Raw genomic sequence first — 11,976 nt, forward strand, 5'->3', positions numbered from 1 at the left:
GTGTGTTAGTGTCAGTGTGTGTGTGTGTTAGTGTCAGTGTGTGTGTGTGTTAGTGTCAGTGTGTGTGTGTGTTAGTGTCAGTGTGTGTGTTAGTGTCAGTGTGTTAGTGTCAGTGTGTGTGTTAGTGTCAGTGTGTGTGTGTGTTAGTGTCAGTGTGTGTGTTAGTGTCAGTGTGTGTGTGTGTTAGTGTCAGTGTTAGTGTCAGTGTGTGTGTGTTAGTGTCAGTGTGTGTGTGTGTTAGTGTCAGTGTGTGTGTGTTAGTGTGTGTTAGTGTCAGTGTGTGTTAGTGTGTGTGTGTGTGTTAGTGTCAGTGTGTGTGTGTTAGTGTCAGTGTGTGTGTTAGTGTGTGTGTGTGTTAGTGTCAGTGTGTGTGTGTTAGTGTCAGTGTGTGTGTTAGTGTGTGTGTGTGTTAGTGTCAGTGTGTGTGTGTTAGTGTCAGTGTGTGTTAGTGTCAGTGTGTGTCAGTGTGTGTGTTAGTGTCAGTGTGTGTGTGTGCGTTAGTGTGTGTGTGTGTGTTAGTGTGTGTGTGTTAGTGTCAGTGTGTGTGTGTGCGTTAGTGTGTGTGTGTGTGTCAGTGTGTGTGTTAGTGTGTGTGTGTGTTCCACCAGGTAAAACACAGAAACACACTGAACCGTCTTTATTAGATAAAACAGAAATGTCCGTGAGGTCCCTGAACGCCTCACGGTCACAAACACAAACTGTCAGGTCTTCCTGGACTTCCTCTTCCTGTTGGTCTGCCTGGATCCGGATCCGGATCCGGATCCAGTCTGCGTGGATCCGGATCCTGTCTGCCTGGATCCGGATCCGGTCTGCGTGGATCCGGATCCGGCCTGCGTGGATCCGGTACCGGGCTGCGTGGATCCGGATCCGGCCTGCGTGGATCCGGATCCGGCCTGCGTGGATCCGGTTCTATCTGGTGTGGAGCTATCCATCCCTGAGAAGTGATTGGCTGGAGCTCCAGTGACATCACACAGCAGTCCTGGTCCCTGTAGACCACATGAGACCAGGTCAGAGGCTGGAACTAGTCCAGGATGTAAACCAGAGTTAATCCAGAGTGGATCTGGTCCAGGAGCAGGACTCACCTGGTCAGTCTGTGGACCTCCTGTGACCTCTGTGATGTCTAGCTCCTCCTCCTCCTCCTTCTGCTCCACTGTGATTGGCTGGACCGTGGCCAGGAGGGCGGGGACAGTGAAGCAGGACAGGAAGCGGGCCTTCAGGACCTGGTAGGCCGGGTTTGAGGAGAACCGGTCCGAGACCAGATGACGCACAGCCGCCACCAGCTCCTCCTGCTCCTCCTGCTCCTCCTGCTGCTCCTCCTGCTCCTCTTCCTGCTCCTCCTCCTGCTCCTCCTGCTGCTCCTCCTGCTGCTCCTCCTGCTCCTCCTGCTGCTCCTCCTGCTCTTTCTCCTCTTCCTGCTCCTCCTCCTCCTCCTGCGCCTCCTGCTGCTCCTCCTCCTCCTCCTCCTGCGCCTCCTCCCAGCCGCCACAGGGCCCTGCAGGAGCAGAGAACAGCCCCTCCTGCCATCAGCCAGAACATTAAGACCACTGTTCACCAACAGAAGGTGCTCTGCTCTGATTGGTCAGGATCACAAGTGGGCGTGGCCTCAGGAGGCTTTATGGACAACCCTTTGACACTACGTCACCTCCACCAGCCTCTACCGTTGCTACATCACCTCCACCAGTCTCTACCGTTGCTACGTCACCTCCACCAGCCTCTACCGCTACTACATCACCTCCACCAGTCTCTACCGTTGCTACATCACCTCCACCAGTCTCTACCGTTGCTACGTCACCTCCACCAGCCTCTACCGTTGCTACGTCACCTCCACCAGTCTCTACCGTTGCTACGTCACCTCCACCAGCCTCTACCGCTACTACATCACCTCCACCAGTCTCTACCGTTGCTACGTCACCTCCACCAGTCTCTACCGCTACTACATCACCTCCACCAGTCTCTATCGTTGCTACATCACCTCCACCAGCCTCTACCATTGCTACGTCACCTCCACCAGTCTCTACCGCTACTACATCACCTCCGCCAGTCTCTATCGTTGCTACATCACCTCCACCAGCCTCTACCGCTACTACATCACCTCCACCAGTCTCTATCGTTGCTACATCACCTCCACCAGCCTCTACCATTGCTACGTCACCTCCACCAGTCTCTACCGCTACTACATCACCTCCGCCAGTCTCTACTGTTGCTACGTCACCTCCACCAGTCTCTACCGCTACTACGTCACCTCCACCAGCCTCTACCGCTACTACATCACCTCCACCAGTCTCTACCGTCGCTACGTCACCTCCACCAGCCTCTACCGCTACTACATCACCTCCACCAGTCTCTACCGTCGCTACGTCACCTCCACCAGTCTCTATCGTTGCTACGTCACCTCCACCAGTCTCTATCGCTGCTACGTCACCTCCACCAGCCTCTACCGCTACTACATCACCTCCACCAGTCTCTATCATTGCTACGTCACCTCCACCAGCCTCTATCGTTGCTACGTCACCTCCACCAGTCTCTACCGTTGCTACGTCACCTCCACCAGCCTCTATCGTTGCTACGTCACCTCCACCAGCCTCTACCGCTACTACATCACCTCCACCAGTCTCTACTGTTGCTACGTCACCTCCACCAGCCTCTACCGCTACTACATCACCTCCACCAGACTCTACTGTTGCTACGTCACCTCCACCAGCCTCTACCGCTACTACATCACCTCCACCAGTCTCTATCGTTGCTACGTCACCTCCACCAGTCTCTACCGCTACTACATCACCTCCACCAGTCTCTACCGCTACTACATCACCTCCACCAGTCTCTACCGCTACTACATCACCTCCACCAGCCTCTACCATCGCTACGTCACCTTCACCAGCCTCTACCGCTACTACATCACCTCCACCAGTCTCTACCATCGCTACGTCACCTCCACCAGCCTCTACCGCTACTACATCACCTCCACCAGCCTCTACCATCGCTACGTCACCTTCACCAGCCTCTATCGTTGCTACATCACCTCCACCAGTCTCTACCGTTGCTACGTCACCTCCACCAGCCTCTACCGCTACTACATCACCTCCACCAGTCTCTACCGCTACTACATCACCTTCACCAGCCTCTATCGTTGCTACATCACCTCCACCAGTCTCTACCGTTGCTACGTCACCTTCACCAGCCTCTACCGCTACTACATCACCTCCACCAGTCTCTACCGCTACTACATCACCTCCACCAGCCTCTACCATCGCTACGTCACCTTCACCAGCCTCTACCGCTACTACATCACCTCCACCAGTCTCTACCATCGCTACGTCACCTCCACCAGCCTCTACCGCTACTACATCACCTCCACCAGCCTCTACCATCGCTACGTCACCTTCACCAGCCTCTATCGTTGCTACATCACCTCCACCAGTCTCTACCGTTGCTACGTCACCTCCACCAGCCTCTACCGCTACTACATCACCTCCACCAGTCTCTACCGCTACTACATCACCTTCACCAGCCTCTATCGTTGCTACATCACCTCCACCAGTCTCTACCGTTGCTACGTCACCTTCACCAGCCTCTACCGCTACTACATCACCTCCACCAGCCTCTACCATCGCTACGTCACCTTCACCAGTCTCTACCGTTGCTACGTCACCTCCACCAGTCTCTACCGCTACTACATCACCTCCACCAGTCTCTACCGTCGCTACGTCACCTCCACCAGTCTCTACCGCTACTACATCACCTCCACCAGTCTCTACCGTCGCTACATCACCTCCACCAGTCTCTACCGTCGCTACGTCACCTCCACCAGCCTCTACCGCTACTACATCACCTCCACCAGTCTCTACCGTCGCTACGTCACCTCCACCAGTCTCTACCGCTACTACATCACCTCCACCAGTCTCTACCGTCGCTACATCACCTCCACCAGTCTCTACCGTCGCTACGTCACCTCCACCATACCGACCCTTAATGTTTTGGCTCACAAGGTTCTGGACCGTGGAGGTTCTGTGGTACCTGGTGGATCTGGTTCCAGGTCCCAGGTGGAGTCCGGCAGGTCAGGAGGAGTCCGGTTGGGGGGGTCCGCTGCACCCCGGGGCCCAGGTCCAGACTGAAGGTTCTGGGGTCCTGGGTCTGGGACCAGCAGCTGCCGGGACGCCGTCCTCAAGGACTTCCTGGCCCGGAGCAGCGCACTGAGCGCGCTCAGACTGGTGAGGAAGGGGGGCAGGTAGGGCAGGTAGGGCAGGTAGGGCAGGGCCGACCCGGTCCCGCCCACCGGGACCCCCCCCCCGCCCCCCCAGCCAGTCGCACACGGCCTCGGCAGGTTCCAGGAACATCAGGGACGGGTCGAACCGCAGGTCCTCGGGTCTGAGGGGGCGGGGCTTAGCAGGGTCCGCCCGGACCCGGTAGGGGGGGTAGAGTCTGGAGGGGTGCTGCGGGGGGAAGACCGGGAGGGGGGCGGAGCCTGAAGGGAGGGGGGGCTTAACGGGGACAGGGCGTGGCAGAGGGGGCGGGGCTACGGGGAACGCCACGCCCCCAAGGGGGTTGGGTATCAGGACCACCGGCAGGTTTTGGGGCGTAGGGGGGGTCAGCGGGACCAGACCAGCAGGAGTCACGACCCACATCGACGGACTGGGGTTCAGAGGAAGGCCAGGGAGGGGCGGACCCCCCCTCTGAGGACCCGCCCCCTGAGGACCTCCACCCTGAGGACACGCCCCCTGAGGACCTCCCCTCTGAGGACCTCCACCCTGAGGACCCCCCCTCTGAGGACCCGCCCCCTGAGGCCCTCCACCCTGAGGACCCCCCCTCTGAGGACCTCCCCTCTGAGGACCCCCCCTCTGAAGACCCCCCCTCTGAGGAGCGGTGCCTCCCACTTGCTGGGAGCGCAAGACTCTTCTCTTCTTGGCCTTCATCTGAAAAACACAGCAGGTGAGGCTGGGGGGGCGGAGCCTATGCATGGTGGGTGGAGCCTATGCATGGTGGGCGGAGCTTCAGTTCACCTGGGTCCTGATGGTCTCCAGCAGAGCCTGGGCCTTCAGGCTGGGCTTACGGAGCCTCTTCCCCTCCTGGACTGCTCCACCTTCCTGCCGCTGCTCCTCCTCCTCCTCCTCCTGCTCCTCCTCCTGCTCCTCCCGCCGCCGCCTCTTTCTGCTCCTCCTCTCAGGAGCGCCGGTCATGCAGACGTACTGGTGGTCCAGCTGGACGCCGAGGCGGGACAACGTCAAGGGTGTGGGCGGAGTCTCAGGAGGAGGGAGGAGGTGCTGAGGAGGAGGGAGGAGGTGCTGAGGAGGAGGGAGGAGTGGTCAGTAATCTATTACTTATAATGCTCATGAACAAAACTGAACGCCGACACCGGACGGTCACCTGAGTGCTGCCGGAGACGTCCTGCACCTCCTCCTGCACCTCCTCCTGCAGGCTCTTCCTGTGTGGCTGGGGGGTGGAGCCAAGAGCCGGCAGCTCATTGGTCGTGGTGGAGGAGGCGACAGCAAGCAGCGAGCCACGAGGAGCAGGAGGAGGTGCTGGAGGAGCAGGGTGAGATGCAGCAACCTGCAGAGCCCGCTGAGGCCCCTGCAGGAGGCGCCGTGGGGGAGTAGAGGAGGTGCCCTGCAGGAGGAGCCGTGGGGGAGTAGAGGAGGTGCCCTGCAGGAGGAGCGGTGGGGGAGTAGAGGAGGTGCCCTGCAGGAGGCGCCGTGGGGGAGTGGAGGAGGTGCCCTGCAGGAGGAGCCGTGGGGGAGTAGAGGAGGTGCCCTGCAGGAGGAGCCGTGGGGGAGTAGAGGAGGTGCCCTGCAGGAGAGCTGAGGAGGTGCCCTGCAGGAGGAGCTGTGGGGGAATAAAGGAGGTGCCCTGCAGGAGGAGCTGTGGGGGAGTAGAGGAGGTGCCCTGCAGGAGGAGCTGTGGGGGAATAAAGGAGGTGCCCTGCAGGAGAGCTGAGGAGGTGCCCTGCAGGAGGAGCTGTGGGGGAGTAAAGGAGGTGCCCTGCAGGAGAGCTGAGGAGGTGCCCTGCAGGAGGAGCTGTGGGGGAGTAGAGGAGGTGCCCTGCAGGAGAGCTGAGGAGGTGCCCTGCAGGAGGAGCGGTGGGGGAGTAGAGGAGGTGCCCTGCAGGAGAGCTGAGGAGGTGCCCTGCAGGAGGAGCGGTGGGGGAGTAGAGGAGGTGCCCTGCAGGAGGAGGAGCTGCTGCGGCCGTCTGGGCTGCTGCGCCTCCTGCAGTTGCTTGAGGAGGAGTCGTTGCTGCAGGTCCTCCTCCCTCCTGCTGCGCCTCCTCAGGAGGAGGCGGTCCTCCAGCACGCCGGCCTGGCGCCTCCTCCTGATGGCCTTCCTGCAGCCCTCGGCGTCGACCAGGAGGCTCTGGAGGAGCAGCGGGAACACGGCGCCGTGGGGGAGGGGCTTCCTCTCCGCCCGCCGCCCGATGGCGTCCGCCACCGCCGCCGCCTCCCCCCGCCTCCATCAGCAGGTGCCCGACCCACGGCGTGACGGCGGCCATGAGCTCATAGCTGACGTGCAGGGAGGGGCGTGGCCGGGAGCGGGGGCGGGGCTGGGGGCGTGGCCGGGGGCGGGCCAGCCTGGTCAGGTGGACTCGCAGGTCTTCGGCCGTCACCATCATCAAGGTGCCGCGGCGGCGCGCGGCGGCGGCGGGCCGCTCCCTGGGGGGCGGAGCCACAACCACCGACACGCCAGACTTCGTCAGGACGGTGGAGCGGACGGGCGGAGGCACGCGGGTGGGCGGAGTCCCGCGGGTGGAGGCGTCCTGAGGAAACGCCGCGGGGCGAAACCTGAGACCCGGAGCTCTGGCTGCAGGGACCCAGTCCTGCATGGGGGGGATGGAGTACTCCTCCTCCTCCTGCGCCTCCTCCTGTCCCTCCGCCTGCTCCTCCGCCTGCACCTCCTCCTGCACCTCCACCTTCAGCTTCTCCTTGTCGTCGTCACTGTCCATGTACTGCACCACCATGTCCTCCTCCTCCTCCTCCTCCTCGCTGAGCTCCTCCTCCTTCACCTTCACCGCTCTCCTCCTGGCAGCACCTCCCACCTTCTTCACCTCCTTCTCCTTCTCTGCTGCCGCCGCTCTCTGAGCTTGTCGTCTCGCTCTCCGCTTCACCTTGGCCAGCTCTCGGACCTGAAAAGTGGGCGTGGCCAGAGTAAGGAGTTGTGGCGGTAGAATCAGCAGGTGTGACTTTTATAGAACAGAAATACTTTATTATTCCTTCGTCAGGAACCTGATAGAACCTGCTAACGTAGCTTCACCCGCTGACGTAGCTTCACCCGCTAACATACCGTCACCCACTAACGTACCGTCACCCGCTAACATAGCTTCACCCGCTAACATAGCTTCACCCGCTAACATACCGTCACCCGCTAACGTACCGTCACCCGCTAACATAGCTTCACCCGCTAACGTACCCGTCACCCACTAACACAGCTTCACCCGCTAACGTAGCTTCACCCGCTAACATTCCCGTCACCCGCTAACGTAGCTTCACCCGCTAACATACCGTCACCCGCTAACATAGCTTCACCCGCTAACGTAGCTTCACCCGCTAACATTCCCGTCACCCGCTAACGTAGCTTCACCCGCTGACGTAGCTTCACCCGCTAACATACCGTCACCCACTAACGTACCGTCACCCGCTAACATAGCTTCACCCGCTAACATAGCTTCACCCGCTAACGTAGCTTCACCCGCTGACATACCTTCACCCGCTAACGTACCCGTCACCCACTAACACAGCTTCACCCGCTAACGTAGCTTCACCCGCTAACATTCCCGTCACCAGCTAACGTACCGTCACCCGCTAACATTCCCGTCACCCGTTAACGTAGCTTCACCCACTAACGAATCACGTCGTTGCGTCATCTTCTCTTACACGCTAGCTGGTTAGCTAAGCTGTTAGCACTATACCTGGTTAGCTAAGCTGTTAGCACTATACCACCAGAGTTTCCGCCAATCAAAGTGCTGTTGACGAGTCCGGCCCGTTAGCCAGAGAGCGGCTAGCTGCTGCTAGCGCGGCGTACCTCAGGGTCGTTGCCCAGAGCCCTCCAGGTCCGGAGACACTGAGAGTCCGTCCTCTGAGGGATCTCCGCCGCGATCTTGGCCCAGTGACCTGGAACGTGGAACAGAAGGACCAGGTTCTGGCAGAACGTCAACGTTCCTCTTAGCGGGTTCTGGACTCACCGACTCCGTGTTTCTCCACCAGCTCCAGCAGCAGCTCCACCTCCTGCCGGTCAAACGGTCCTCGCTTCGTCCCCTCCTTCAGCTGGTCCAGGTACCTGGAGACAAACCACGTTCACCGGGACCCTCGGAGACCTGTGGTCCAACCTGGACTCACCTGTCCAACATCTCACCTGTCCAACCAGGACTCACCTGTCCAACCAGGACTCACCTGTCCAACCAGGACTCACCTGTCTCTGCAGCCATTATAGGTGCGTCCAGGAACCTCCAGGCGGATCTTCCACCAGTTCTTCTCTCCATGTCGAGCCACCGCCTGGCGAAGGAGCTGAGAGAGAGAGAGAGAGAGAGAGAGAGAGAGAGAGAGAGAGAGAGAGCGAGAGAGAGACAGAGAGAGAGAGAGAGAGAGAGAGAGACAGAGACAAAGAGAGACACAGAGAGAGAGAGAGAGAGAGAGAGAGAGACAGAGAGAGCGAGAGAGAGACAGAGAGAGAGAGAGAGAGAGACAGAGACAAAGAGAGACACAGAGAGAGAGAGACACAGAGACAGAGAGAGAGAGAGAGAGAGACAGAGACAGAGAGAGAGAGAGCGAGAGAGAGACACACAGAGAGAGAGAGAGACAGAGACAGCGAGAGAGAGAGAGAGAGAGACAGAGAGAGAGACAGAGACAGAGAGAGCGAGAGAGACAGAGACAGAGAGAGAGAGAGAGACAGAGAGAGAGACAGAGACAGAGACAGAGAGAGAGAGAGAGAGAGAGACAGAGACAGAGAGAGACACAGAGACAGAGAGAGAGAGAGACAGAGACAGAGAGAGAGAGAGAGAGAGAGAGGGTTCGTTTCCACGGCAACAATTTCAAGTGAAAACAAAACTTTCCCAGCGAGTGAAACACACTGGTTCTACAGTTTTAGGTGGTTCTAGAGTGGTTCTATGGTGGTTCTACAGTTTTAGGTGGTTCTACAGTGGTTCTACGGTGGTTCTACAGTTTTAGGTGGTTCTACGGTGGTTCTACAGTTTTAGGTGGTTCTACGGTGGTTCTATGGTGGTTCTCGTTCCGTCTGTCCACAGACAGACCCCCAGGTGTGTGAAGAAGCCCCGCCCCCTCCTCACCTGGTCCTCCTCCTCAGTCCACAGGCCTCTCTTGATGGACGGGTCCAGAACCTGGTTCCACCTGTAGACCAGCTGAGACGGCTGACGGTTCTCCATGAAGTAGCTCACTGGGGGGGGGGGGGGGGGGGGGGGGGGGGGGGGGGAGAGAGAGAGAGAGAGAGAGGGGGGGAGGGGAGAGAGAGAAGGACAGGGGTGAGGCAGGGTGAGGTGGGGGGAGGCGGGGTGAAGTGAGGTGAGGCAGGGTGAGGCGGGGGGGTGAGGTGAGGTGAGGCGGGGTGAGGTGGGGGGGTGAGGTGAGGTGAGGCGGGGGGAGGCGGGGTGAGGTGGGGGGGTGAGGTGGGGGGAGACGGGGTGAGGTGGGGGGGTGAGGTGGGGGGAGACGGGGTGAGGTGAGGTGGGGGGGTGAGGTGAGGTGAGGCGGGGGGAGGCGGGGTGAGGTGGGGGGGTGAGGTGGGGGGGTGAGGTGGGGGGGTGAGGTGGGGGGAGACGGGGTGAGGTGAGGTGGGGGGGTGAGGTGGGGGGGTGAGGTGGGGGGGTGAGGTGGGGGGAGACGGGGTGAGGTGAGGTGGGGGGGTGAGGTGGGGGGGGTGAGGTGGGGGGGTGAGGTGGGGGGAGACGGGGTGAGGTGAGGTGGGGGGGTGAGGTGGGGGGAGACGGGGTGAGGTGAGGTGGGGGGAGGCGGGGTGAGGTGGGGGGAGACGGGGTGAGGTGGGGGGAGGCGGGGCAGCGTCTCACTCTGGGTGTAGGGGAGGAAGTTGCCGATCCTCATCTTCTCCACCAGCTGACGGAGCAAATCGTCTTCTGCTGGAGTCCAACTGCTTCTTCTGAGGGTCTCTGAGAGGAACTTCTGGAACGTCTGGAGACACATGAAGGCTGTTCTCCCAGTCTGGGGGGGGGGGGGGGGGACAGTCTTCAGAACAGGGTAGAACAGGGTAGAACAGAGTAGAACAGAGTAGAACAGGGTAGAACAGAGTAGAACAGGGTAGAACAGAGTAGAACAGGGTAGAACAGGGTAGAACAGAGTAGAACAGGGTAGAACAGGGTAGAACAGAGTAGAACAGGGTAGAACACGGTAGAACAGAGTAGAACAGGGTAGAACAGGGTAGAACAGGGTAGAACAGGGTAGAACAGAGTAGAACAGGGTAGAACACGGTAGAACAGAGTAGAACAGGGTAGAACAGGGTAGAACAGAGTAGAACAGGGTAGAACACGGTAGAACAGGGTAGAACAGGGTAGAACACGGTAGAACAGGGTAGAACAGGGTAGAACAGAGTAGAACAGGGTAGAACAGGGTAGAACAGGGTAGAACAGGGTAGAACAGAGTAGAACAGGGTAGAACAGAGTAGAACAGGGTAGAACAGGGTAGAACAGGGTAGAACAGAGTAGAACAGGGTAGAACAGGGTAGAACAGAGTAGAACAGGGTAGAACAGGGTCGAACAGGGTAGAACAGGGTAGAACAGGGTAGAACAGAGTAGAACAGGGTAGAACAGAGTAGAACAGGGTAGAACAGAGTAGAACAGGGTAGAACAGGGTAGAACAGAGTAGAACAGGGTCGAACAGGGTAGAACAGAGTAGAACAGAGTAGAACAGGGTAGAACAGAGTAGAACAGGGTAGAACAGAGTAGAACAGGGTAGAACAGGGTAGAACAGGGTAGAACAGGGTAGAACAGGGTAGAACAGAGTAGAACAGGGTAGAACAGAGTAGAACAGGGTAGAACAGAGTAGAACAGGGTAGAACAGGGTAGAACAGAGTAGAACAGGGTCGAACAGGGTAGAACAGAGTAGAACAGAGTAGAACAGGGTAGAACAGAGTAGAACAGGGTAGAACAGAGTAGAACAGGGTAGAACAGGGTAGAACAGAGTAGAACAGGGTCGAACAGGGTAGAACAGGGTAGAACAGGGTAGAACAGAGTAGAACGGTAGAACAGGGTAGAACGGTAGAACAGGGTAGAACAGAGTAGAACAGAGTAGAACAGAGTAGAACAGGGTCGAACAGGGTAGAACAGGGTAGAACAGAGTAGAACGGTAGAACAGAGTAGAACAGGGTAGAACGGTAGAACAGAGTAGAACAGGGTAGAACAGGGTAGAACAGGGTAGAACGTAGAACAGAGTAGAACAGGGTCGAACAGGGTAGAACAGGGTAGAACAGAGTAGAACGGTAGAACAGAGTAGAACAGGTAGAACAGGGTAGAACAGGGTAGAACAGGGTAGAACGGTAGAACAGAGTAGAACGGTAGAACAGGGTAGAACAGAGTAGAACAGGGTAGAACAGGGTAGAACAGAGTAGAACAGAGTAGAACAGAGTAGAACGGTAGAACAGGGTAGAACAGGGTAGAACAGGGTAGAACGGTAGAACAGAGTAGAACGGTAGAACAGGGTAGAACAGAAGTAGAACAGGGTAGAACAGAGTAGAACAGGGTAGAACAGGGTAGAACAGAGTAGAACAGAGTAGAACAGAGTAGAACAGGGTAGAACAGAGTAGAACAGGGTAGAACAGAGTAGAAACAGGGTAGAACAGAGTAGAACAGGGTAGAACAGGGTAGAACAGAGTAGAACAGGGTAGAACAGGGTAGAACAGAGTAGAACAGGGTAGAACAGGGTAGAACAGAGTAGAACAGGGTAGAACAGAGCAGAACAGAGTAGAACAGGGTAGAACAGGGTAGAACAGGGTAGAACGGTAGAACAGGGTAGAACAGAGTAGAACAGG

The 11,976-nt window shown here is 58.2% G+C and overlaps 1 protein-coding gene across 1 annotated transcript; it reads right to left on the bottom strand.

The window, feature by feature from the left end:
• Window positions 1-674: 674 nt before the first annotated feature.
• On the bottom strand, window positions 675-10,154 carry snapc4 (small nuclear RNA activating complex, polypeptide 4; the record flags this gene model as incomplete). The annotated part of the gene is given in 11 exon segments (XM_080522274.1): window positions 675-986; window positions 1,083-1,492; window positions 4,018-4,288; window positions 4,290-4,913; window positions 5,365-5,568; window positions 6,230-7,111; window positions 8,008-8,096; window positions 8,168-8,262; window positions 8,395-8,489; window positions 9,269-9,375; window positions 10,004-10,154. Coding segments are annotated over 11 exon segments (3,213 nt in total), but the record flags the coding sequence as incomplete, so codon positions are not given.
• Between the last annotated feature and the right edge of the window lie 1,822 nt (window positions 10,155-11,976).

The sequence above is a fragment of the Blennius ocellaris genome, assembly GCF_963422515.1.
Source record: "Blennius ocellaris genome assembly, contig: SCAFFOLD_338, whole genome shotgun sequence".
NCBI lineage: Eukaryota > Metazoa > Chordata > Actinopteri > Blenniiformes > Blenniidae > Blennius > Blennius ocellaris.